At 49.5% G+C, this 27,776-nt stretch overlaps 2 protein-coding genes across 2 annotated transcripts in view; one reads left to right on the top strand and one right to left on the bottom strand.

Moving 5' to 3' along the window:
* The window catches only part of XRN2 (5'-3' exoribonuclease 2), a 115,206-nt gene extending 97,238 nt beyond the window's left edge, over window positions 1–17,968 (top strand). The window contains exons 27-30 of the mRNA XM_056862525.1: window positions 1,334–1,470; window positions 9,279–9,348; window positions 14,468–14,612; window positions 17,751–17,968. Coding sequence (XP_056718503.1) covers window positions 1,334–1,470; window positions 9,279–9,348; window positions 14,468–14,612; window positions 17,751–17,807 — 409 coding nt within the window. The 3' untranslated portion in view covers window positions 17,808–17,968. The remainder of the gene's footprint in view (window positions 1–1,333; window positions 1,471–9,278; window positions 9,349–14,467; window positions 14,613–17,750) is intronic.
* Window positions 17,969–25,964: 7,996 nt separating this feature from the next.
* NKX2-4 (NK2 homeobox 4) lies at window positions 25,965–27,093 on the bottom strand. The gene is made up of 2 exons (XM_056862524.1): window positions 26,727–27,093; window positions 25,965–26,623 (listed from the first exon to the last, which is right to left on the bottom strand). The coding sequence occupies exons 1-2, from the start codon at window positions 27,085–27,087 to the stop codon at window positions 25,965–25,967; spliced, it is 1,020 nt and encodes a 339-aa protein (XP_056718502.1). The 5' UTR covers window positions 27,088–27,093.
* Between the last annotated feature and the right edge of the window lie 683 nt (window positions 27,094–27,776).

The following is a 27,776-nucleotide window of genomic DNA, read 5'->3' as shown; positions in this document are numbered from 1 at the left end:
GGCACAGGATGGTCTGTTGCACCAGCCAGGCGTAGCCATCCAGCCATACGCTGGAGTTGCTCCTGCTTCGCATAGTCAGGGCCTGATTCTACAGCTGGCTCCTGCTACCGCCGCTTGCAGGGGTAAAATGAGAACACACTGGCTAAGAACTCCCCCCCCCCCCCGCGCGCGCATTCTGGCCCTGCCCCCTTTAACCCCTCCTTTGTCGCCACTTCCACCCCCAGCCCTTTTGTGGTACCGAGGAAATATGTTTCTCCATGGCCCAGGTGGGAAAGGGTTAACACAGTTTCTTGGGCGGTCCTAGCAGCTCCATAGCTAACGACACTTCTGCAAGGGGGGAAAAGGTTCCTTTTCTCAGCAAAACAAGCTCACATCTGCCTTGAATAGAGGCTATTCCTGTCTGCAGGAGGGGGCAGATTGCCAGCCTTAGATCCTTCTGAGCTAGAGATCTGTCAGGACCAACGAAGGGCCAGACCAAATGGTTTTGAGGGCCTTAAACGGCCCCTGGGCCTTACGTTCCCCACCCCTGCTCTAAGGTAATCTTGCTAATCCTGCATTAAGCAGGGGGTTGGATTAGAGGGCCTGTATGGCCCCTTCCAACTCTATGATTACTCCTCTCCTCAGGACCTGTCTGTCCCTTTCTGTTGCCTTCTTCCGCCAGTGGAGGAAAACTTTTTGTTTCATTCAGTGTTTCCTCCATTATCCCTCCTTCCTGCCCAATGTTTTCATTGTTGTTTTTATGTGTTTGTATGACTTTTGGCTCTGGTTTTAATGATTTAATATTGTTCTTTTTGCTTGGTTTTAATGGTTTTGAAATGTGCTCTTTACTATGTATGATTCAATTTGTTATCCACCTTGGTGGCCCTTATGAGGGCAGAAAGGCAGGATACAAAATTTGTAAAATAAAGTGAAAATTACACCTCTGCTGCCTCACCTGATTTTTACCATCCAAAGCATGACAAGCTTCTGGGCAAGCAATGATACTTTCCAACTAAGTACAAATAGCCAATTTTGTTCTATTCTTTCTGTGATTTTTCTGGGAATAGAGAAAGCTTTTCATAACTCATTTTAACCATTAACAATACATCTGCTTCACTGTTTGGTTCTCTTGTTCAAGGCCAAACACAAAGCAATGAAACAGTGAAAAATATGCAGGCTTGTAACTTCTCACAAGCAATTTTAAGAACCAGAGTGAATCCAGGCCTTTTTATATTGATCAAATGAAAGCAAACCTAGAGAAATTCGTATATGACCTGTGTAAAATAATGATTGTCTTTAAATTTTGCTGTACCTGGATACATTCATTTCTTTTTTTCCCCTCCCCGTAACGCAGCCATACAATGTCAAGGGACAGAGGACAGTCCGGCAGTGGAGTTTACAGCAATATTGGTCCCCCAGGAGCTTATAATCAGGGAAGCTCATACAGACCACTGCTGAGCAGACCACAACAGATTCCAAAGCTGCTATCGAGTAAGCTTTTCATTTACTCTTTCAACTCATCATTCGGCCAGGTCACAGTGCAATCGGATGGAACTTTGTTTGCTTTTTCTCTCTAGCATTTGTTAAAATGAGCACAGCCCTCTGGTGGTACTACACAGATGTTCCTTGATGCTTCACAGTTTTAAATAGATTGCTGCTTGACCATTTTTCCCCATACGTCCTTATGTGCAATCTGCAGTCTTTTAGTGGTTCCTCAACTTAAGGTGGCCCAGTTGGCATCTACTAGAGCTGCTTCTTTATAGTAGCCCCCACCTTGTGGAATGGACTCCCTGAGAGGCTCCTATCTGTGTTATGGGGATGATAATACCAGCCTACCTTACTGGGCTGTTGTGAGGATTGCTGATACTGTGTATGCTTAAAACACTACTGTTATATTAAGGAATACTCTATAGTGATTTTTGCTTATTCTGAACTTACTGTAAGCTCTAGCCCTGCGGCAAACCCATAAACAGAATCCAGCAGACGGCAAGTCCACAAAAGCAGTTTTATTGGTTAGAATCGACAGGTTTCAGAAGCCATATTCAAAAGGACACTAGTAAGGGGCAAAGGCAAGGTACATGGCATATATGGAAAAGCAAAAGGAGATAACTGGTAACCCAGGCAACCCCCCTCCCAGAGGCAGGAAGGAGTACTTGGCGATTCCTACAGTATGGGAATCTATGAAGACTAAACACGGGGCATAGACTGGCCTTGGACAGAATAGCACAACAGCACCTGGAAGCAGCACAATCGCACTACCGCATACCATCCTCATGGCCTGCTCCTGACACTTACTCTAATTCTAAAATGAGTATATTATTTTGTGTTCTGCAGCTACCAATTCAAGTTAGCAATGAGAAATATACGGTAATGGACTAGGAAATTCTGTGCTAAAGCAGTTTGTTAAATGTATAGCCTACTTTATAAAGAAAAATGCTTTCTGCTTTCAAGGAATTCTTACCCCATCATATTTTCTGCAGAAGCCCCTATGTGTTGCATAGGATTCTGGGGAGCATTTTAGGGGCGCACACAGTTAATGGGAGCTGTGGCCACACATGACATGTGTAAACTGTGTGCCCCGTGCAACGTTTTTTTTAAAAAAAGAAATAACATTTGGGCCATTTATCATTGCTAATTTTTATTAATCTGAAAAATCTGGCTGGCTAAATGATTCCTTTCCTTTCATACCTTAGAAGCTCCTTGATCCATTGATCTTGAGCAGTGTTATTTTAAATCTAATGTTTGAGGGATATAAGGACTGAAATAAACCTTGCCACTCCCAATGTAGCCTTGGGATCCCTGTCACTTAATAAAAAAGGCATTATATCGGAGGCAAAATGATTCAGTTCCTTTTCATTTCTTTCTTAATGTTCAAGAAATGCAGTGAAATTTAGCTCGTGAGCTTGGTAAAAGAGCCTGTGTAGTTTTCAGGTGGTCACGTTACAAATGAAACAGAATTGGAGTCTAGCAGGGTAATAGTCCATCCAATCTAAGCTCTCTTGGAGCTTGTGTGAGGGGGAGGGGGTCTTGTTCCCCGATTTGACCCTGACGTGCCAATTTTTAGCTGATGAATAATTGTATGCTGATAGTTGGAGGGAGTCAAGTGGAGTCTGATAGCATGCTATGAGAATGGCAGGTTTGGTTGCTGCTGTCCAGAGTGTCTGATTTTATTGCTCTCATTTCAGTCAGTAAACTTGTCAATTAACTGCCTTTCCTCTAATCAAAAAAAAAAGGGGGGGGAAGCATGTTCCAATCAGTAAACATGAAGTCTTGGTTTTGATTGCTATGTTGATTACACAAAGCGTTGCTCGAGTTGCTACTGGAGAAGGTGGCTTAAATTGCTGCATCATTCTAGGAATTGCTTACATTAACGGTTGCTTCTCCTCTTGTGGTCGGTCCCTCTTTGACACGTCTGTCTCTGGTCAATTTTATGGCCCTCCCTGCAGTCAGTTGTCTTATAAGCCATAACGAATGGTATAAAGTTGGTGTTGAGCTCTGTTATTTATTTATTTATTTATTTAGATGTTTTCCGACAATAATCCCAAGCTGACTATGTTCCTTGTGCTTGGAGGAAGGGTGGTGGGTGGTTCAGTGGGAGACTATCTGGCAGGGATGCAGAAGGTCCCAGGTTCAATCTCTGGCATCTCTAATTAAGAGGATCAGGTAGCGAGTAACATGAAAGACCATCTGGGTCCTGGAGAGCCGCTGCCATTCTGAATAGACAATACTGATTTTGATGGACCAAGGGTCTGATTCAGTATAAGGCAGCTTCATGCGTTCATGTGACTTTTCCCCTCAATTTGGGCTGTTGGCTGATGGAGCCAGGGCTAGTAGGGTAGTGTCCGGGTCAGTAACTTCTGCTGTTTCTGCTCCGAGTCATGGTGTGTGACAAGATGGCTCGGCCTATAAATGCATCCTGTGATCTGCTGTTTGGTTTTGTTGAGCACTGATCTTTGCTCTCATGGTCTCGCTGAAGCAAATACTGAGCCTTAAACAGAGCTTCACCAATAAGTATACAAAGTTACCAGCCCACGACACGCACACACACTGTCCACGTAGTAGTCATTATTTGTAGTCATTAGTCATTATTTGTAGCCTGAGAGAGATCTGCCAACTTCCGTGAAGCTTCCCTGCCCAGTTGCCAGGAGGTGGGTCTCATTTGACACAGGTGTCACGTGACCGGTGAGTAGCTGTTTGAGTCTGAAGTTTTAAAAAAACACCTGGATGCAGTGGGTCTAGGACTATCAGTGTATGCCATTAGTCCAGTTTACGCCCATTCAAGTCAGCGGGCTTAGACTGGAGTAACCCCACGCAGGATTGCACTCTAAGTCTGTTGAGCTGTTGTTTCATCCTTCATGCATTGTCAGAGCCTTACTTTGCTCTTCACCTTATGCAGAGGTTGGGCCTGTTGACCTCTAGTTCTTTCCACCATAGGCACCTTGTTACCTGCTGCTTTTTTGTGCTCAGCACCAGCTGAACTTGATTTAGCTTGGTAAGAAGATAAGAAGAGCCCTTCTGGATCAGACCAGTAGTCCATCTAGACCAGCATCCTGCCTCTGGAGGGCCAACAGCAGGGCATAGAGGCCAAGGTCTTCCCCTAATAAGAACCTAAGAAGAGTCCTGCTGGATCAGACCAGTGGTCCATCTAGTTCCTCTGGAGGGCCAACAGCAGGGCATAGAGGCCAAGGTTTTCCCCTAATAACTTAAGAAGAGCCCTGCTGGTTCAGACTAGTGGGCTATCTAGTCCAGCATCCTGTCTCACACAGTGTCCAGTCAGTTAATACTGAGGCCTTCCCTTGATGTAGCCTTCTGGTATTGGTCTTCAGAGGCTTACCACCACTGAATGTGGAGGTTCCCTTTAATCACCCTGGCTAGTAGACAGTAATAGACCTATGAATCTGTCTAATCCCCCTTTATGGCCATTGCTGCATCCTTTGGCAGCAAATTCCACATTTTAATCACGTGTTCATCCTGGATTTTTTTTTTTTTTTTTTTTTTTTGCTGTCAAGTCACATCTGACTTATGGGAACACCCTGGTGGGGTTTTCAAGGCAAGAGACGTTCAGAGGTGCTTTGCCGTTGCCTGCCTCCGTGTCATGACCCCGCCAAATATAGTTTGGTGAGCCTTGCATTGAGTAAAACTCTAAAACAGAGGTGTCGAACTCATTTGTTATGAGGGCCAGATATGACATAGATGTCACTTGGTTGGACTGTAAAATTTAATGCCAGGTACCGGAGATGCAAACTTTATAGAAGACATAGGCAAAGCCAATTAATGATATTATTTTCTACTTTATTTTTTTACTTAAAATACAAACATGCTTAAAACAATAACACTCTTGCAATAGTTTCTTTTATTTTACAGTCTTTGATAATTGATACCTCGGGACTGGGGGAGGAGGCTGCCTCGGCTGGCTCGCAGGCCTGATAAGAGCCCTCAAGGGACCGGATCCGGCCCCCAGGCCTGATGTTTGACACCCATGCTCTAAAATGTTAACATGGAAGAAACTAGTATAGATTGTGCCATTTTCTTCCAACATCTCTGCAGTTTTTGAAATGTTTGAGTGTCGGTATATGTCATGAGCAGGTGCTTTGCCAGTGAAGATTCTGTTGCCAAAGTGTTCAGAGGGGGAATTCGGGTGTGTGTGTGTTTTTGTTCAGTTGTCGGCTTGCTTCGAGTAGCCTGGGTTGGTTTGGGTTCCTGTCCTCTTCAAAGTGAGGTGACAGAAATCGTAGCAGATGGTGCTAGTAGTGTTAAGGATTATATTTTATCATCGCTGTCTTTTGTTTGTTTGTTTTGTTTACTTTACCACTTTGCACTGTATTAAAACAGTGTTTAAATTCTCCAAAATCTTTCAGGGATTTTTTTTGTTAATTTATCCTGATTCCTATTTCTTTTTATCCCTTAATTCCTGCTTCCCCCCCCCCCCCCCAATGCTGTGTGAAGGGATGCTGAGGAGGGACTCAGGAGGAACTCCCCGTATGGGGGTTGTTTTGCCTATGGCTGTTTAGTCTGCTGTGTGGCCCAACCTATAGAGAGAGCGCCTGAGAAAACTGGGATCCTTGTACAAACCTGGAGATGGAAAAAAAGCCCAGGTGCTTCCCCCTCCCTTATATGGAAACCTTGGTTGTGGCAGCTAGGCTTGTCATCCTGGGAGCGTCAAGGGGTGGCGAGGGGAAGTCAGAGGTGCCAGGGTAGGCTCTTTCCCTCACCTGTGGCAACCCCTCTGGCAAAGAGGTGATGTGCACCAGGCTACACCCTCAGGGTAGGTTATTAAAGAATGTTGGAATAGGAGTAGCTAATGTAATTATTTGCAAGTCTGTGGGAAATTATCAGTTGTTGTCTCAAGCTCGCACAAAGCGAAGGTACCTTGCCATGCATTGAAGGGTCAAAGGTCACCATTTAAATTTTTTCTGTTTTTTCCCCCAGCAAGCAGCAGCTCAGTTCAGACATCCTTGACCACCACAATTTGTGCTAGTCATTGTTTAGACATGAAACTCTGATTTGAACTCCAAACGTAGCAAATATACTTTTACATTGTGACCGCCTCGCACTCCCTTCGCTTTGGCACAGCCGACCCTGGAAGCAGCATGATTGACAAACCAGAGTTAGAACAAGCCCTGGTTTCTGATTCTCATTTGGTGGGAGGGAGATTGCAAATCCTGGTAGGTCAGTTTGGACATAATGGCAACCACAATTGTATCCACAGCCACCGTTGGTGTGATGTTTGAATTGAACCTAGAAAAATGGCACACCTTCCTGTCTTACAAAAAGATACAAAACTATTACAGCATACACACACACAAATATATACATACACATACGGAAACAAAAAAAAATACAGATGCCTTCCTAAAGGAAGCTTTTATCAAGATAACTAGCTAATCTACGACAGTTTCTTCTTAGCCTTCAAATTAGAAAAGTTAGGTCAAGTCAGTGGGCCCCTTTTTGTGAGAGACTGCATGGTGGGACCAGAAAGGTTTTCGTTCCTTCTTCTCTTTATTCCTGTGTTACGTTACAAGCGGCTTTCATATCTTAATATATAAAATTCAGGAGAGTTTAAAAAAGAGCCTGCAGGTTTGCACAAGATGTAGCCTTTCACCCAAAGTAAACCAAATCCTCACTGTCCCTCCCCCAGTAATCTCTAGCTGTCTGCCTTTTGTTTTCCTTTCTCTTTGCAAAATGCTTGAACCCTTTTCTGTCTTTCTCGAAAACGGTTGATCCTCTTCATGTGGGTGGGATGGGAGCGATGGGGGGGAGGGGAGAGCCAGGACCCTAAGTGGGCCATAAGGGCCAGAGTTCTAACCTCCCTGTGCAATTTTATGCCCCCCCCTCCACCAGTCTTCAATAAAAAGGAGTATGTGAATTGGTTTCTCACTGAAAAGACTGCTGTGTCCCTTTTATGGCTTATTAGTTTATAAGTTTTTCAGCCCTCTGGCAAAATGAGTCTAATAATCTTAGCATGGACTTATTTCTTTTTAAATGGAGACCTTTTGGGGAATTGCATCTTTGAATTCTGGAGATTAGATTGCCAGTGCAGTAATGGTTGCTTTCTCCAGTCAGAGTTTTGTGTGGTTGGGATTTCATTGGTTATAGCAGCTCTGTCTCAACAGTTTAAGGAAACTGAAGCTCAATTTTTAAATTGCTTTTATTCTCTGTGAAAGATTTGCTCATGTTTTATAGTTGGAATAGGGACCCCCCCCCCAATTCTCTCTTATTGCTAATGAACCTAGTAGCACAGGGTGCCCTGCCTGTCTTTCTGAACAATTCCTGATCAAAAGACATTCAGAGCTGGAATTGCCAAAGTGTTGGGTTTTTTGCCAGGAGAGCTTCGCCCGTGTCTCATCAGGCCTGCCTACACTGGATGGATTCCTCTCAAGTGCTACCAGGAGAGGTTTCTGTTCAGGTCAGAACATTAACACAGAAAGCCACAATCCAGCCTGTTAGCAGGCACCGAAGGGGCTCCGGTTTCTTTCCCGTCATTCTTTTTTTTTTTAAAAAAAAAATGCAGTTAACAAAGGACATGTAAATTATTGCAAGGCCCCGGTGTCCTTGGATATTAACAATTTAACCAGGGGCCTTACCATCAGGTTGCAGTGTTATCCATTAGACAACTCCTGGAACCAGCTGTTATAATTAGGTTGCACTTAAACACCATTGAAGGCAATCAAAGATGTCACTGAAACTGAAGCTTTTGATTGATACACGGTTTAAGTGTTTTGAGCTGGCCGGGGAGCTATTGATTAGATATTTCTTTGATTCTGTGTACCGGTCCATTTATTTAGGAGTACAGCAGCCGTTTAATTGCGCTGCTTGTTAAAGTGATGTTATTGCTGCATCTTTCTGGTATGTTGTACTTTTGTATTAAGAAAACCTTAAGTGGGGGGTTGCGCCAGACAGCTACAGCACCTGGGGTCTTCAGCTGCAGCCACTGGATATTTTTCTCCTGAAACTGTATAGACTTCTACTATAGCCTACTTAGATTTATAGCCTAGTTTTGCACAAAGGTCTGAGGCAATACCTAGAGAACCCCCAACCTCATGAAACAAAATAAGTTTTTATCTAAATTAAAACTTCATGGAAAGTTCTTACCCTTTGCATATTAACTGCTCACCTTTGCACAAGTCCAAATGCTGTTCTGAGAGGGGGTAGTCTCAAGAGCAATAACTTTGAAGTTTCAAGACTGATTACCAGTCCATCAGGCAAAAATACATCTAATTGTTGTTATTTAAGTCTGAAGTGTTAACCTATAGGTTTAATCAGCTGATACTTCAATTAAAAATTATCACGAGTCTGTGAGTTGTGATCATTGTTTGTTCATTAGTGTTTTATTTTGATGTGTTACTGTAAGAGGAATCAAGAGAAATAATTAAAGATGTCCTTTCTGTCTAGCTATGTGTTAGCTTTCATTTATTAAATTGAAAGTTTTCGCTGATTAATTCAGTGCCTAAGAAGGTATCTGAGATATTCAGAACATGCTGTTCTGTTTAATTGAAGGGTTTGAAAGCATGTGACTAATCAAGGCACAACAATGGCTCTCTCTCTCTCTACTGACACGCCACAGTCTCTCTCTGCTACTTTATTTTGGGAATTGCCAGATGAGGGACAGCAAAATTATATTTTTTTGAAGATTTGCCAAATACACATTGTAGTTTGATTTTAGATTTGTTTTAGTTTTAAGAATATCTACCAGCATAAAGATTTGTTTTTTTACAATTATTACTCCAGTACCAGTTTTAAAATGCATGCATTAACCTCTTTTGATCTATTATGTTTTGTTTGTTACTTCTGCTTGTCAGATATTAGGCCCCAAGAATCGTGGCAAGGGCCCACACCTCTGTTTCAACAGCCACGGCAGAGATACGACAGGTACAGTAAAGAATTCTTGCTGTTGGTTGTGAATTCCTTTTGCTCTGTTAAGAACTATATATGTATCTCAGCGATTATTTAAAATTTAAATACTGCAGTTGACACTGTTGTCATAAAAATGCCTCCCCTGTATCATATTGAGTATTTTGTGATTGTTTTTACAAGGAACACCATTTTTCCATTAATAATCAAGCTTCAGTATTAACTTTGCGTTGGGTGCCTGTCCTTGTGGCATTCTTTGTTCTTTGGCCTGCGTCTCAATGAAGCTTTTGAGGTACTATGAATTTCAACACAGAGAGCTTAAAACTGCATTAGGTTTTGGACAGGCTAAACAAATTTCTTTTTAGGAAAGTTGTAGAGCTTAATGAGGCATAACTAATGGTGGTCCACTTTTATCCTGGCTGTGCTGGAACCACGGCATTAGTACAGGCCCGCCATTGATTCTTGATACAAACCTCTTGAAGTCCTAATCAGCTTCTTTGGTACAGCTTTTTCAGGCTTGACAAGTCTATTGTAGGGCAGTGTCACTGTAGGTCAGTAGTTATTAGTTGCCACTGAAAACAGTTTCTTTAACTACTTAAGATTGAACTGAATTAAATGCAGGAGGGACTCAGGGGAGGATTAAGGAATCTGCGATCCAATAAGTGCCATGGAACAGAGAGAATGTGACATGGTTTGATAATGAGGGATGTTTTATATATATGTTCCTTCATCGATAAGCTGCTGTACACCCTTAAACCTGATACACTTTGCAAACTCCAGACTGTTTCTGAATAATTCTGTTACATCTGCAATGCAGAGTAAGGCTGCACATGGGAAATGGTCATTGAGCGTACGTTTTCTGCGTATCGTATCTCTCTGTGCTAAAAGAGAATAATTGTGAACAAAATATTGAACCATGTTTCTCCAGTAATGACTTCTGGCTCTTACCTCAATCCATCAATTCCCTTTCAGTTTTTTCCTATGCAAGGTCACTCCTCTATATTTTTATATTCTAAACACTGCAGTTTCCTTTAGAAAATTTTGAATGGGGGTGAAAGAATAGCGTGGTGGCTTGGTCCATGAATTTTCTATCATAAGAACTTGTTGCGTTGCCCATTACCAGTGTAAGCCTGAAGGATATTTGTGTTGATTTTATATTTTTTTATATATCTATATATATCTATATAGATATGTATTTCAACTCAAGCATATTCATTAATGTGGTCTCATGGATTTTCACTTTTACTATATGAAGAGCAAATCGTCAAATGTGGTGGTGGGGCACTATTTTGCCATTGTGAGCCTCCCTATATAAACTAGGGCAAGACAAATAAAAAGAGGGCACTGCTTACTTAAGATTCCTGAAAGATTTTGCAGAAAGAAGCTGCCCTCTTCCTCCTGCCCAGTTGATTCCTGCAGGCAGTTGGCATAAGAGAAGAAGGGTCACGGCCCAGGGGCAGGTGTTTGCCTGCAGAAGGACCTGGGTTTAATCCTGGGTATTTCCTGGGAAAACATCCCTGGTGGCAAGTGTCGAAAATTCTTTTCTCTGCCTGAGATGCAGGAGAGCCTTTACTAGCCAGAGTAGATGGTACTGAGCTGAAGATGAGAAGAGGTCTTACTCAGCATGCTATCTATTCACATAAGGGGGGATGGCACGTTTTCTCCCTGTGTTGGTTTTCTGCTTGATCCAATTAAGATAGCACGGTCAGGGTGTCAGACTAGGATCTGGGAGTCCCAGGTTTGAATCCCCCTCTGCCATGGAAGCTTGCTGGAAGCTTAGGCCAGGCACACCTTCTCAGTCTAATTTACCTCACAGGGTTGCTGTGAGGATAAAATTGAAGAGAGGAGAACACTTTGGGTCCCTGTTAGGTAGATAGGTGGAGTGTAAACGAAGGGCAGGTCTAGGAGAACATTGCATCTCTCCTGGCAAAAGTTAAGGGAGATGGTCATTTTCTGAATCTTTGGCTTTATTGCAGATCTTGCCTACCTGTGAAGATGTTGAATTGTATAGCAATATATGCTGCTCTCTCCCACCCCAATAGAACATCCCTAGTATTATCAGTCGCAGAATTAGGCTGTGTTCAGACATTGCAAGAAACTGGTTCAACCATGCTCTGGTGCACAAACCTTATTTAATCTTCTAAATGCACGTAACAAGCCACCGAGTTTTACTTCTTTAATTAATTTGATTAAAATATTTATACTCCACTATTTTGTCAATCCGTAGGAAAAACAACACCAGTTTGTAAAAGCAAGTCTGCCATATGCAGAATCCCCCGATGCTATCCTGAACTCCCTTGCCTTGCCACTGAACTGGCAAAACCTCACCACACGTGCAGCTCATTCCCTATTGGTCAGCTGTAGTAAGTGGGAGGGGAGCAGCTGCCTCTTCCTCCTGACTCAGGATTCTCTGGCCCCCCCCCCATGATTTGCTGAATTCCTGAACTTTTTTTTTTTACGCTGAAACAAAATGGGTCTTTTACAACCACTTGGGTACTGCTTTGTAGTTAGAGAGTACACTTGTGTGCGGGAGGGGGGAGTTTACTCTTTAACTAGGGTTTGTCAGTATGTAAAATTAATATATTTACTTGGACTGTTACAGCTATTGGACAGTAATGTGATTCCTATTTTTTAAAGCTTCATGTAGAGCAAGCGGCCTCTAGGGAGACCACTCTCTTGTCCTCGGAAGCCTGTAAGGGTCGAGCCAAGGGAGCCTCCTCGGCCTCAGACCATTCTGAGGGAGAGTCCAAGTCACCCTCTCCCTCAGAAGAAGCCAGGATCACTCTGCTGTTGTTTGCCAGCAATAGGACCTCTGACCATGCTCCTCCTCGGCCTCCACTCTACTGGCCTTTTATGGGCCTGGCTCACAGCCCCTTCCCTCTAGCCCCGCCTCCCGAGCCCTTATTAGGGCCAAAGCAGCAGTCTCCCGCCCCTGCGCATTGGCCGCGTTCCCTGAACAGCACAGGCACGACCGCGCCCAGGCTGGGCCCGCCTGCCTCTCAGCTGGGCGACGGGGCTACTGCTGGTTGGCTGCAGCGCGCCGCCACGTTCCTGCAGCCCGTCGCCTCTTTGCCCCCATCCTGCCTGTTGCTCGCCTCGCCCCTCATGTGTATGGCTTGCCAGCTCTCCTCCTCCTCCATCCGTTGGGTGCTCTTCCGCCCCGCCAGGTCCATCTCCCGGTCCCGTCCGCGCCGCGATGCCTGCGGACAGAGCAAGCTTCCCTGGTAAGGGGGCATCCGCTCTTTGTTTCTGTTGCCCGGGTGCCGTCTTCCCTGTCCCTGGGGAGGGATTTGGGATAATTGGCGGCCGGGATAGTCCCGGGCAGGCTGGGCTGGGGGCTGTCTCGGGACACTCCAGTTCAGTTTCTTGCTAAACTGCTTTTGAAAGGTGAACTTTCCAATGGCTTAGTATTCAGCTTACTAGTATTGGACTCAGTGGACACAGGATCTTCCCATTTGTTCTGCTTCAGTTGCCCGGAGGGATATTTATGTGTGACTAGGTGGACTTTTGGTGGGGATCTGGCAAGCTAGTTGAGATGAAACAGAAAATGTTGCAGCAAACCTTTTGGTCAATCATGACCCAGACAACTCTGCATATTGTGGCTCCCACCTGTGGGCACAGGCCCGTAGCAGGAGGCGAGCAATCCATCTCTCACTGCTTTTGCAGTAATTTCTCTTTGTGGTAACGACTTGTCTGAGAAGGTGGGGATGTGGTATGAAATGAGGTACTCGGCCCTTTCCCCAGAGCAGTGATTGAGGGGAAATAGAGGCCCCCCTTTTCACCTGTGAGGGCATCACTGGGAAACAGGAAGGCTGGGGGTGCATTGCGCATGAGCCAGAGGTGCTGAGCAGCCACAGCTGGAGCTGATTTCCCAGTTGCCTCCACGAGAAGGAGAGGGCTAAGTGTGCTGCTGTCCACGAGAAACAAGTCCCAGTAGAACGCAGGCAGACGAAGACGTCCTGTTCTTCAACGATTTGAATTGTGGGCTGAAGCAGCAGCTGTTCACTTGACACAGGTTACCCTGTCAACATGCGTACCACTTTTCCCCAGGTGAAGCCATAATCAGATGACAACTAGCCAGACATCTTTCCTCCACTCTTCAGAATCTTGTGCTGCTAATGAAGCAGCATTCTTCCAATCAGTGCATGTTTTGTTCTTTATGTTAGGTGGATTTTGAATTTTATTATTAAGATTACCTTGCCTTTCAGGCAGTTCTGAGAGCTCCTTTTAGAATGGCAATTTTTGTGCATGTATTTTTATCCTACTGTGGCGCAGGCAGGCACGTATCTACCTGTTGCTTTCCTTTGGTCATGTTAACCAAGACACTTGAAGGTGGTTAAAGCATTCCTTCCTGTTGATCATCTAGGACGGGCGTCTGTGGCTATAAAGGACGTTGTGTTTGTGTTCCCATATAAACTGTACGCCAAATGTCAGTCGGTCTGTGCCAATTAGTGCTTATGTTGCTAGGTCACTGTGGTCAATTGAAAACAACTTCAATAGAACTCGAGAAGGTTTCTTCTTGATCAGGCCTTCTGACATGTTGAGGAGAATAATGGACCGGAGGAAGAAACAGCCTGAATCCCTGCCCTGGATTCAAACTCCTCAGCAGTAAGAATTCATTTGCAACTTGCAATTAAGTGCAAAGAATGGGCTCCCTGAATTAGCCTGGACATCCCATAAATAAAGCCTCACCCTTGCACTTGTTTACTCTTGAGATAATGCTCGGTCCTGCCAATGGGATTTGTCTTAAATCTATACTTCGAGTCGCTGCAGAGAGGCAGCTGGAAAGCTGGGGATACCAAATGGACTGGCTCTTTTTTCAGGTAGTCTGTTAAACCTGAATCTGAATTTGACAGTTTCCTTTTTTTTTAAATCCTTATGTTTGTTGCCAATGAGCGTCGGGAGTGAAAGGGCAATGCAGAGGTTTTTGTAGATGGGTTATTTAAGGGCCTGTCATTAAGGAAGCAATAGGGTTGCTCGAATATAAACAATGGGCCAGACGCTGGAGAGATGCTGAATCTTTGTGCAAATAAGTGGAGTGTTAGATAGACCCAAAGTGTGCCATACTATTTGAATGTAGATGTTATAATGGGGAATTGGAAATTTGGTGTCTGTAATTTATGTGTTCTTTCTGTAGAAATTCCGGGGCCACCCCTCTTCTGGCTTGGAACCGCATGCCTCATTCCCAAGGGGCCCCATACCAGCAGAACCACTACCAAGGGCCAGGTGGGCCAATGAACTACCAACAAGGGCCCAATGATCGGAGGGAACGGGGAAGACAGGTAACAGAACATGGGGGGGGGGCGTTTTTTTGTTGCTGTTCTTCCCTAGCAAGCTATAATTTTTTGTCCTACCACTGGGCACATGTTGCAGTTTGTCAGCAGGAGGCATTCCTGCACTGGTGGCACGTGGCCACCCTTAGCTTTGAGCAGAGATAGGATACGACCCAGTATATGAAGGGAATTAAAACATTAATACGGTCATAATCCTGCAAACTGCTAGGATGTTTCATAGTTTGTGAAATGTGTTGCTTCTGGCCAAGGAAAGCAAGTGGAAGGTTAATTCTTCCGATACGTGCACAGGTGTGCTGCGTCTTTAGTGTCTGTCCTCTTTTTAGTGAAGGGTGCAGATGCACAGTCAAATTTTTTCACAGTCCCAGCAACTTTTTTCAGGGTCCCTAATCTAAAGAGAGTTAAGTTGCAGCCTGTTTGAATTAATGGGACTGTGTACTGTGGATTTCAGCAGGTCTTATTTTCTTTGGCTGGAAGCTTAGGCCAGACACACCTTAGGCTAAGGTTTAGAATTTAGTAATTTTTACACACCCCATTCTGAAAACACCTGCTGCCACCAAATCACAGTCCTTTACCAACCACTGGAAGAACAGGTTAGGCAGTAGGACCCAGTCCTGACCTACGTGCTGCTCTTTCAGAAGTGATAACTTTGTGGCTGAGCTGAGGCCTTAGAGCCCCTCCCCCTAAAACATGGCCTGTCCCTTTTCTGAGCCTGTTTTGCCTTTGCTGGGGCATTTCTGCCTCATCGGTGGTGGCCCCATACTGTTTCAGTTTATCCGCTGATTTCCACATGCATTTTTCTGCCTATAGTTTTTACTTCAGTTCCCCACCCCCCACCCCCAGATTTCTCCTGCTTTTTTGAGACCACTTTTACCCCAATGTTTTTCTGAAAGCCGATTTTTAGTTAGCATTTTCCTAGTGCATAATGTTTCTGTTGGTTTTCTTTGTTCCGCCCACTTCTCCCCCCCCCACCCATTTTTCAGTGATTGGGCTGTCACCATCATTAAACCACTTTCTCTCCCCCACACCCTGAAGATGAGTGATTTGGGTTGATTTTTTTAAAGGCCCTGAAATATTGATATATTCCTACATGTCCTAATGATGATTAGCCACATGATCAGCCAGCGTCGTGTAGTGGTTAAGAGCGGTGGACTCAGATCTGGAGAACTCGGTTTGATTCCCAGCTGCTCCACATGAGAGGCGGAGGCTAATCTGTTGAACTGGAGCTCTCTCAGCCCCACCTACCTCACAGGGCGTCTGTTGTGGGGAGGGGAAGGGAAGGTGATTGTAAGCCGGTTTGAGTCTCCCTTAAGTGGTAAAGAAAGTTGGCATATAAAAACCAACTCTTCTTCCTTGCAACCCTGATCTTATAAATCTAGAAGTGCATCCCCTCTAAAAGACAGAAATGCATTCCTCAGCTTGATTCTCCCCCACCCTTGTACTTCCTTGATTCACTGACCTCTCACTGCAAGCACCAAAACACAGTAATCCGTTGATAGCTCTGACCTGCCCTTGTACGTTACTGGGTGGATTGCCTGAGAGTGTTTCAGAAATCCCTGCCTGGAAAACCTCTGTTGAAATGGCATAAAGATGTTGACAAGCTGTCCTGAGCATTTGGCGGCAGCTCCTTGCCGGAGACAAACCCGTTAGAGGCAGCAGCGATCCAGATCCTCAATGCAGGCATCACCTGGGTGTACATCCCATTCCTATTCAAAAGCTTGTCCGCATCAGGGAGGTTGATAAAAAGTTGAAAGTCTGCAAAGTCAATATACCTTCAGTACAAAGCGCTTTGCGAAGGATCCTATTATTCAACTCACTGAAGACCTCCTCCAACACCCTTCCTCTGGAGGGGGTGCTACGTGTAGCAGTCAGATCCAGCCCAGTGTCGTAATGGTGATCAGAGGCCTACTTTCGCCCTTTGTCCCTTCTCCAAGGCAACTCGGATAAGGATGGCAAAGCTGTTAAGTTCAGATGTGGACTTCATTTGAAACAACCCGTATGTGCGGGTTCAAACCTGTCCCTCCCAGATCGTAATCCGACACTGTAACCACTATACCACACTGGCACTTTACAAGGGGACTTTAACTGTAGGTCCCTGGGCAGCAACTTGGTTTATGGTAGGACCATTGGGGGATGGGGTCAGCCACCATGAACTCTGCATCAAAATATACTTTTAATTAAATACTGTGTACAGATTTGCAAGAACCAACCCACTTACCCCTCCTGCTTCTGAATTAACTCCTTGTATTTTGTATTTCACGTCACAGAACCCCTCTCCAAGATGGCAAAATATAAAAAGATTTAAAATAACTTTACCAGTAACTCATTGCTCTGCTTGATTCTGATGCTACATTTACAGCAGGTTGTATCCCTTGGGTCTGTTCCACTAATGAAAACGCCTTCCTCTGGCACAAAGCCATTAGCAGAGTGGCTAATGCGGGATCCACCCCAGTGTTGGCATTTCAGGTTTCCCCTAGTTTGTGCCTTAAGAGATGCAAACTGTGCTTCCAAAAGAAAGCGGGGATAACTTTATTGTGATTTGAGTCCGTTCTGCTGCATGTCCCTCCCCCCACCACATTAAGACCTCTTCACACGTTTGTTTTCTGGTGTGTGCCTAAAAGTGCAAACCATGGATATGGAAAGCAGGTTAGCTACCATGGCTGTATTTGCAAACACTCGTCATGAAATCAAGATGCAGCCCATTCATAGATGCCTCCCAGAATTCCCACTGAAAGGAGATGATGATTATTTTCCCATTGAGTAAAAGCTGGACAGAAACTACTCTGGGAGTGGGGAACTGTATGTTTTCAGGGGGGAGGGGGGTGGCTTACACTAAATTCCAAGCTCTTCAAAATCAGTCCATGAACCAACCAAACACAAAGCACAGTTAAGAGTCAGTGAGACTGTTGAGCAATTTTACTTTGTAATATTGGTCAATGACCGCAATAAATTATCTGCCTCCCCTCCCTAATGAATTTCAGTAGAAGACTGACACTTGTTTGTAACTGGGCTGGGCCTTCATTGGCATGTCCTATTTAACCAGTTCACTTACAGACTGAGGTCTGATGCCTTTTTGGCAACAACTTCTTGGCAGGAACGAATAAAATAACATTGTTGTTGTTTTTGCAGGGTTACGGAAGACCTTACCCTTTGCCACCCTCCTCTGGAAGATACAATTGGAACTAGGCCGTGGCTGTTTTCCACCACTTAAACACCCCTGTTTTTATTACCATAAGCTGTCATCTGAGTAGTCTTCGGATGATACACTTCCTTTATAAATCGTGTACATTTTTACTGATAAGGTTTGATATGACTGGTATGTCGCTTTGAAACTGGACTGCCGAAGTACAAGTGAACAAATTCTCTTTGCTTGGGTCAAATGTCGAAAGACGCAGGATCGCTCTTCTGTCTTGAGAATGTGAGGCTTTGGTTCCATGTCATTGTAGATGCCTTTCAGCTTCACACCAGAATATCCTTTAGGTTTGCAGTACAAGTACTCTGAGGAAAATAGCTTTTGAAAAAGAGAACTGAAATGGTCTTTTTTAGTTGTGGAAGATACTTAGTGATTGACAAGCACAACATTTTAAACGACGTTTTTGTCCATATTCCTTCTGTAGTGCGCTTCGCTGATGTGTTAGTCAAAAACTTGATTGTCATACTTTCCAAGTAAAGAGTTTCAACTTTCACAACTTTTTGTGTGGTCTTCCTTATACAGTTTACCTTGTATTACAGAAGTAAAACAACAAGTGCTTTGGCAGGGCCAAAAAATTTTACATCTTGTTTTTGAGACAATTTTTATTTTATTTTATCCAGTTTATACCCGCCCTTTCCCATCCCATCATAGCGCCAAATAAACAACTCACTAACTTTGAAGCACTAACTCGCCTAATTTAACAATTGGATGATTGGATTGTGTGTGTCAGGTTTTTACGTACATATCAAGGGGGTCTTACCTAGCTGATTGCCTGTGGGGGATGGGGTGTGCAGAGCTCTCTGCTCTTATGAAAGCTAGACAGGATGGAACGTTAGTAGGAGGAAACTTCTGCTGGCATAGCAGTGTAGAAGGGTGCGGGCGCACTGTTCCTCTGGTTACCTTGGCAAGGTGTCACCTAGATGTACCCAGCACATTCAGACAACAGTTCAGATTGGTGGGCACAAAATGCACCATTGCAATAGTCTGGTATGTTATGACCAAGCTGGTCATCTGAAGCCCCTTTGCATGCTAGGGAGCCATGCATACCGAGAGGCTAACAGCTGTGCACGGATCTTCCCAATAGGCACAGTGACAAATGTTATCTGAAAGGGCTGGTGCATGAATTTTCAGTACACACGAACCAGGACCCTGAAAAATCAGGATTTTTAATAGTTCTCTAACACCCAGTTCAGACTGTTCAGACTGATGAACTTTTCTCAATTATTTTGTGTGAGAGTGAAGACCAGTTATGACCGCTTTGTCAAAAGGGAAATCAACTCACCACATTTGTTTGTGTCACACTTTTCCAGGGTTCACCTATGGCTAATCTTAAATTCACCTTGTACCTTGATTGTAAACACATTTGCTTTGAACTGCTTCACCCTAGGTCTGGTTTAAACATATGCAGCTCCAGGCTGTAGAATCCCAAAGTGATGGAGTAGCCTGTATTGCTTCAGATGAGGAATGCAGATTTGTTACAAAGTTGTAAAAACTTCCTTCAAGTAGAAAGTTAGCATCCAGGGAGCAGGCTGGCCTGGAACTTCCTTTGTTATGTGCTAAATTTTCCCTTGCAGGGCTATCTAAACAGGAAAGCAATAAATATTGCATCCTCACCTGAAGTACGGGAGAGAGTCCGTTTCTAACTATTTCAATATTTTACCACCATTCTTTGCAGGTACATACCAGGCCTTGCTGTGTGAAGGATTCTGGTTTTTTCTCTGCCCAAACACACCCCCCCACACACACACACCCTTAGATCATTCAGTAACAAAAGACACTATTTCCAAGGGAGTATTCAAGGAGTGGAGGTACCCGCTGTTTAATCAAGACCAGAAGCTATTCACTGGGCTGAAGTGGCCAAGGAAGGGATTCAGCAAAGCAAGCTGCTGTGAGCTCCAGGAGGCGGGTTTTGGTTGCCTTTGAATGACGAGTTAGGCCAGAGAATTCTTGGGGCTGGCTGGTAGGTGTGCATTCATCACTCGATGGCTGGACTATCAAGTCATCTCATGGGTAAATAAAAGGCAATGTTGAATCTAACGTACCCATAATTCACTGCCTGGTTCCTGGAAGAACAGCTTCCGGGCTGTCTGCTGTTGTACACGATGGGTAGCCGTGTTAGCCTGTCACTAGTGGTAGAAAAGAGCAAGAGTCCAGTGGCACCTTAAAGACTAACAACATTTCTGGCAGGGTAGGAGCTTTCTTGAGCCATATCTGTAGAAGTGAGCTGTGGCGCATGAAAGCTCATCCCCTGCCAGAAATGTTAGTCTTTAAGGTGCTACTGGACTCTTGGTCTTTTCTACCACTGTAGTACAGTATAGGAGAGGTACTCTACTAGAACCAGCAAAGAGAAAAACAATGAGGGCAAGCTGGAACAGGCAGCTCCTGGTTGTTTCTGGGGTGCTGGTCCAGGAGATTTCATTGCAGGGCTGTGCACCTTGTATCCAATAGAAGAACCAGTCAGGCCTGTAATTCCCTGGAGTCCAGCTGAATTGAGCAGTGTTGCTGTTAGTGGGTGCCATGCTACAAATTTATAATCTGGAGCCTTGGTTACGGCCAGAAAGGGGGCAGAGAATATTATACACCAGTTGTCTTTGCACTTTCTCTTTGGGAAGGGAACACCTAAACAATGAATGCGTGAAATGGTGACTTACACTGTTGGGGGGAGCTTCTTTGCCCGGAGTCAGACCATTCAAGAAAGCAGTTGCCTCCAGTTAGAATTCTCCGCTGGTTTCTCTGCTTTCAGGGGCCAGATTCCTTTGGGGAGTTGGAAGGGCCTCCTTGGAACGGTGCGGTCAAAGTAAGGTGCAGTCCAAGAGCCCGCCAGCCTCGGACACCTCTGACAAGGCGGCAAAGACCCCGGCAGGCTCTCAGTGTATCGACCTGGGTGGGAGCAGACTGCCTGGATATAGGGCCTTAGGATTCAGTGGCTGATCTGGCGGTTGTTTGTGAAGGCTCCCTGGGTGGTTTCTGCCTTGGTCCAGCGCAGGGCTGAGCGGAGCCAGAGCTGGAGCCCGGGTCATTCTGCAGTGGACCGGCCGAGTCAGGCCTCCTTAACCTGGGGGGGGGGCAAGACCAGAGGAGTCTGTGGGCACAGTTCCAAGCGGGTCCCTGGCTGGGGCTCCAGCTGCGGCCCCTCCCCGCCGGAGACAGGGACAGAAGGGCAGCCCCACGCCTGGCCCTCGACGGCGTCGCCTTTGTCTCCCGCTCCAGACCAGCCCGGGTCCGGCGCGCCCGAAGCCCTTCGCCGCCTCTTCAGCTCCAGAGCAGCAATTCGACGGGGCCGACGAGGAGGCGCCGCAGCCGCTTGGCCAGAGGCGGCCGAAGAATGGCTCCGGCTGGCCCGGCCGTCTCGGGGAGCGGGCCGGGGGCCCGGGAGGGGCCGCAGGCGGGGCGGCGCAGCCCTGGAGTCCGGCGGAGGCCCCGGACGCCGCGCCCCTTCGCCTGGGCAGCCGGAATCCCCTCTCGCCTGGACGGCCGCCGCAAAGGCTCCGGAGCAGGGCGCCACGCGGGAGTCGCCATGGGGTTTTTGGGGGGGTGGGGAGGGGGACCCACCAGCTTGAGAACTGAGGCTTGGGAGGGGGGGTTGCGTGTTTTTTACTGCTGGGAGCTCCATTCGGAGCACACCCAGCGCAAATTAATGGGCCGCTCTCTTCCAGGGTTTCTTTGGCGGGGGGGGGGCACCTCTGGGGATCCGCCACAGCCTGAGTTTTTAAACTGCTCCGAGTTGAGCGAGCCTGGCTTCCAGACATGGGGGGGGGCTCTATTCCCCCCCCCCTCCTCGCCTTTCCTCGGGAGGCTTGCCGGGCTCCGCCGCCCCTACGGCCTTCCTCCCCCGCTTGCTAAGGGACCCCTTTTCCAACGGATCCCACTCCTCCGGAAATCCCCCCTTCGCCCAAACGGCCCCAAGAGAAGCCAGCCGTGTCGGTTTCGCTAGAACCTTTGCAAAGACGACGCCCCCAGCCCCATTGCTGCGGCTCTCTCTGCGCTTTGACGTCGCTCCCCCCGGTTCTCTCGACGGCGCGCCCGCCCGCAGTTGCCAAGCCGGAACGGGGCTCACCGCCGTCTCCTCGTCCCCCTCTTCTCCCATCCAAACATGAAACCACAAAGGGGCGTTCTGCCGGGCCGGGCCGCGTGGGGAACGACCCCCGACCCGGCTCCTCCGACGGAGCCGGCGCAGGAAACCTTTCCCGGGACTTTTGCCCATGCGGACCTGCGCCGCGGCCCGTCCATGCAAGTCGCCCGGGCCTCGGGGCAAAGACCCCTGTGCGGTGGGAGAAAAGTCCTCGCCCGGAAAGCAAAGCGATGGTCTTGAACACGCAAGCCTCCAGGAGCAGCCCTCGGGAAAGCAAAGCGGGTTTGCCCGACTTGGTCCAATACACCACGCTTAACCAAAAAAATGCTCTCTGCCTTCCTCCTCGGTGGGCTCCGCGCGGCGGCGGCTCTTCCCAGTAGGGACCGTCCAGGAAAATCCCACTGCGGGGTCTTTCGAGGCACGGCTAGGCAGCGCTCAGGGCTCCGCTCGCGATCCTTTCCCGGGAGTCGGCCCCATTGAATGAGACGGGGCTTTCTTGCGAGCCATCCTGTTTAGCGCGGGGGAAATCGCCACTGCCCACGGCGCTTTCTCCAGAGGCGCAGGCCTTCCGCATCCAAGGCGCAGCAGCGTCTGCCCACGCCGAATTGGGCTCGGTCCGCACGTGGATGTTTCGCGCTTGACGGCTGCTCCTCGGAAGGTGGGCCCGCAGCCGGTGAACGGGCGGAACCCCCAGCTCAAGCGCCAGGAAGAGGATTTTCACATGGTCTCAAAAATAAAGTTTCCCCCCCTTCCAGTTGAGTCACTTTCTACATTCGGTTTTGGGTCATATGCAGACTAGTGCAACGCATGTTTACTCAGAAGTTAAGTCCAGCGGAGTTCAGTTGGACTTATTTCCGTAACTGTTTGCTGTCAAAGGGATGTATTCCTGTCCCATGCACGTTTACTTGGGAGAAAATACCAGATTAAGGATGCACTCCTTAAACCCAGTAGAATTACTTGACGCCACTGTACCGCAGTGACGGTATTCTGAAGCTAGTTTTCTGCCTCGGAACTAAAGGGAACGAATATCCGGCCCCCTCTAATTTTTTTCCAAAGTAATGAGTTATTATCTAACCTTTTCAAAAGTTCTTTATCTCTGGCGTTTATTATTTTTTTTCTTATTCTTTTTTATGTACTTTGGTTTTTTCTTTACACCAACCTGGACTGGGGCGAATAATTCATATTTAGAAGAAAAAAATTGCCTCCTGTAAACGGCTAAAATACTGTTTTGTCCAAACGTTTATTTAAGATATTAAATACAATAGCTGGGGAAGGGGGGCCGGGAAGGGCTGTAGCATTTCATACAACCCGATCCATCACACCATTAAGTCGAAATACTTGGATGTAAGTATTTATAGCCAGCTCCGATGCATGTGCGTTCAATTCCTCCCAGGTAGAACTGAAGCTTCAGGGGCTAAGGCCCCAGCCTCAAACCCCTTCCTCCGCCAAAGGGGGTTCCCATTTTCGGGAGGGAACTTTCCCAGGCCCTCCAGGAGCACCGCAAAAACCCAGCTGCCCTATCTCCAGCTCTTCCCCTGCCCTTTGCCTAACGGACGGGAGAACCAGCCGGGGCCCCGGAGATGCGTTGCGATCCGGACCACGGAGGTCTGGCTTCAAGCCCCCGCAAAGCAGCAGCACGAGCGCAGCCTGCGCCGAATCCTGCCGGCTCCGCAGGGCCCCCCTCGCTGATCAGGGACGGCGCCCCCCTTTTCCTTTCACGGGCACGATCCAGCCAAACGACGCGTTTTAAAACCCCGGTGGTTTTTACACGGGTCAGATCCACAGAGTCAGGCCCTTCTGAGCCCATCGACTTCAACGGACTTGGAAGAGTTTTACTTGAGGATCGTGCCGTGCAGCGCGGGCGGGAGGCTCGCTCTAAAACCAGGGGGGCTTAAAAGAGCCGGCCTTTGGCGGCATCGTGGCCCTGGCGCTTCACAATTGTATCCCCCCACCTCCAAAGAAATTAGGTGAAACCCTGGAAGAGATCGGCCCATTAATCTGAATGGGACCCCGGCCCACCGCACACAAATGTACTTGAAGTAAACTGCGTTGTGCCAACTGCGGAGCAAATGAGGAGTTCTAAAATACCTGCATTTATTACGCCGCGGGGTCACCCCGTTTTAACAAGGCGTTTACTGAATGCAATGGGAACTTCTCCCGGCTCGTGTTCCATTAAAATGAACGGGATTCCCCCCTAAGCCCCCTGCCCTGCCAAATTTCCCTGCCAGGAAGAAAAACTCCTCTGCTACCCAGCAGAACCGCTTAAGGGCTGCCAGGAGTGCCAAGAGCGGGGAGGCTCTTCCTTGGAGGCCGCTCACTGCCCCGGGCCTGGGGCCGAAGACCTTCCAGGCCCCGTCGAAAACCAGGGCGAGGAAGAAGCCCCTCCGTTTCCCGCTGGAAAACCAACCCGCCACCTCCTGCCACCCGGCTGCCCAATCCGGTGGCATCAGCAGATCTCTCCGGGCCTTGGCACCCGAGATCAGGGGCAGGCTCTGCCTCTTGCGGGGGGGGGGAGCTCACCCCCGACATGCCCTGGAGTTGGCTTGACCGGCGGAAGGGGGCCCCTGAACGGCTGGAGATCCAGGTTTCCTTTCAGCATCTTGTTTCCCGTTGGAGGTTGGAGTCACCCCACGGGGCTCTCTTCGTCCAAAGCCTGACCCTTTTATCCCCCACCCCACAAACAACCACATGCAATTTATTTGGGAGGATGGGGAAGAATCGCGTTTCTAACCAAATTGGGGGGGGGGGGATAATTAATGACTATTGACAAACCGCCTAGTAAAAAAGATGAGATCAGAACCCAAAACAAGTCCAAGGCTTCTCTGAAAACAAACCAAAACACAAACCAAAACAGCCCCAGACCCCCCAGCCCATCCAAGCAGTCTGGCACACATGGGTCAAAGCGGTTTGCCTGCGGTTTGGGGCTGCGATCCTGCGCCCGTTGGAGGCTGTTTCACCTCGGGGACTTCAGCAGTACGGCGGGCAGGATCTCGCCCTTGGGCGGCGGCGCTGGCTGAGTTTGGGAGAACTTCCTTCGTGGAAGAACTCGCCAGGGTCGGATTTATTTCCCGCCCTCCCCCTTTTAATTTCCCTTTTCCAGTTGTTTTTTTAAGTCCAAGTTTTGCCTACCCAGTTAACCGGGCAGCAGAATTCTTTCGTGTCGAATCTGGGTCTTTGGGCTCCTTCCCCCTTGGACGCCTTTTGGGGTCCCTCCAGCCAACGGCGCCACCGCCAAGACTGGCCACATTTGTATCCCACCCTAAGGCCGGCTCCTGCCGGCTCCGGACTGTTCCGCGAGGGCGGCCAGAAGGCGGCTCGTCCGGGCTCAGGCGCAGCTCCCAGCCAGGTTGCTCCGGCTTGCCCAGCAGAAAGTCCCGTTGTGGGCCGGGGACCCGTCTGCTCCGCCGTCTGTGCGCACGGTCCACCCTTCCCTCTCTCTCGGGACGGGGAGGCGCCTGGCTCGGTTTCCCACCGGCAGGCCTCTTTGCGGTTTGGCCGGCACACCCAGGACGTCCTAAATAATACTTAATAATAATAATGAAACCACTTTTCTTTACCCCCACCCCTTATAAAAATCTGCTGGTCGACTTTCCGAAAGTTATCTTTAAAATACGCTGCCAGGGTCTCATCCTACACGTGCGCCCCCCCCCTCCATCCCGCGGCTCTTCCTTCGATGCGCAACCGGCGGATTCTTTTGCGCATCCAATTCGATGGACAAAGGGTCTCTTTTCTCAAATCACGATTTAAATGGTCGGTAACTGGGTTTTTTTGGGGGGGAGGGGTCTGATGAGCCTCTAAAGACCCTTCTCGATCTCCTGCAGTTGCCTTGGTCAGATATGTACACCTCCGCCACCCCCCAGATTCAAACCGGTCCTGGATCCCCGAAGTCACAGGCGGTCCTGTCTCGCTGGGATCCCCCTCCCGCCCGCTGGAGCGGCGCCCCGAAGCCTTCCGACGGCCCCCCGTCTCGACCTGGGGCGGATCCCGGAGCCGGCGACCAGGGCTGCAAGGGTCCGGGCCGACAGGGCGGCTCCGCCCGGCCGCAGCGGGGTCCGGCGCGGCCTGCGAGGGCGGCCCGTTACCACGTCCGGCCGTAGAGCAAGCTGGCGTTGACCAGGCCGCCGCTGTAGTCGACGGCGGCGGCGTCGAGCTGGGCCAGGCCGCCCACCTGGCTGTGCAGGGCCGGCGGGCTGGGCGAGAGCTCCTCCAGGTCGGGCGCCTGGCCCAGCAAGGGCACCGGGTGCTGCTGGCCCGACGGCGCGGACGAGGCGGCGGCGCTGTGCGGGCAGGGCTTGCCGTCCTTCACCAGCACCGGCACGGCCACGCGTCGGGGCGAGGAGGAGGCGGCGGCGGCGGCGGCGGGGGGCGCGGGCTGGGGCGGCGGCTGCGCCTGGCCCAGGCCGGCCCCCCCGTCGGGCGGCGGGGGCTGCTGGGCCGCCTTGTCCTTGGCTTGGCGCTTCATCTTGTAGCGGTGGTTCTGGAACCAGATCTTCACCTGGGTGGGCGTCAGGTGGATGAGGCTGGCCAGGTGCTCGCGCTCCGGGGCCGACAGGTACTTCTGCTGCTTGAAGCGCCGCTCCAGCTCGTAGACCTGCGCCTGCGAGAAGAGCACCCGCCGCTTGCGACGGGGCGCGGCGTGCAGCCCGGGGCCCAGCGACTTGGCCGCCTCCGCCATCCCGGACAGGGCGCCCATGCCGGCCACGCTCATGCCCCCCGAGGCGCCCATCAGCCTGGAAACTGAGCACACACAACAACACACAGGGAGGAGGCCGGTGAGTTCCGCCGGCGCGCCTCGGCATGCTCCCCGCCCGCTGCCCGCCCCCGGCCCGCTGGTACTTACTGGTGGGGTAGCGGGGGTCGGCGTTGGCGCCGTACCAGCCCGGGGCGCCGGCGCCGCCCCGCCCGCCGTCGGAGTAGGGCGCCAGGTCGGCCACGTTGCCCAGGCCGCCGTTGCAGTAGCCGGCCACGGGGCCGTGGGCGAACTGGGGGGCGGCGGCGGGGTGCGCCATGGGGTGGTAGTTGTGGGCGGCCATGGGGTGCTGCGGCGGGGGCGGCGGGCGGTAGGCGGCGGCCCCTCCCGCGGCCAGCGGGGCGCCCAGGCTGCCCTCCAGGGCGCCGCCGAACTTCTTGTAGGGCTCGTCCATGGGGCTGAGGATGTCGGAGACGGAGAAGGGCGTCGTGTGCCTGGGGCTGAGCGACATGGCGCGCCGGCCGCCCCGACGCCGCCCCGGGGGCTCCCCGCTGGCTCCTCGCCCGCCCGCCCGCCCGCCCGGCGCGGCTGCGGACTCGGGAGCCGGAGGGGGCTGAGCGCCGCCGGCGGGGCTGCGCGGGAAGGCGGCCAGGCGCCGGGGGGGGGGGGAGGGGAGGGGAGGGGGCGCGCCGGCCCGGCCCGCCCCCTTCCTCCGGCTGGGGGGGGGAGCGCAGTCTGGCGGCGCCCGGGGCGGGGGCGGAGCCTCAGCACAGCCAGGCGGCGGCGCCCGCATCCCTCCCCCCGAGGAGACCTGTCTGGACTGCTGCGCACCCTGTCGGGATGGGGCGCCCGCCCAGGGTACGCCCTCCGCCTCCTTAGCCCTGCTTTCCCTCGCCTTCACCCCCCCTTCAGAGGCCTCCCCCAAAGCCGCGGTGAGGGATCCCACAAGTGCGCACCCCCCATTCCCAGACCCTCCAAAGAGGACCCTCCCTCCTCCGCTGGCGACCCCCCCCCGCCCGTCCCGCATTGCCCTTTGGCGCCGGCGCAGCCTCTCTAGGCGCAGAGGGCTTGCAGGGACCCGCCGCCCAACTGCGCTGCTAGACGTGCGCCCTTTGCCATCGAATCTTAACACGCGACTCCCAACTCACGTCTGAAAAAGGGGGTACACGAGAGCCGGGCAGGGCCCGTCCAGCTCCAGGG

Source organism: Euleptes europaea, chromosome 17 (assembly GCF_029931775.1).
Source record: "Euleptes europaea isolate rEulEur1 chromosome 17, rEulEur1.hap1, whole genome shotgun sequence".
In the NCBI taxonomy this organism is placed as follows: domain Eukaryota; kingdom Metazoa; phylum Chordata; class Lepidosauria; order Squamata; family Sphaerodactylidae; genus Euleptes; species Euleptes europaea.
Note: the sequence above shows the minus strand (reverse complement) of the source record. Positions and strands in the feature narration are given on the sequence as shown.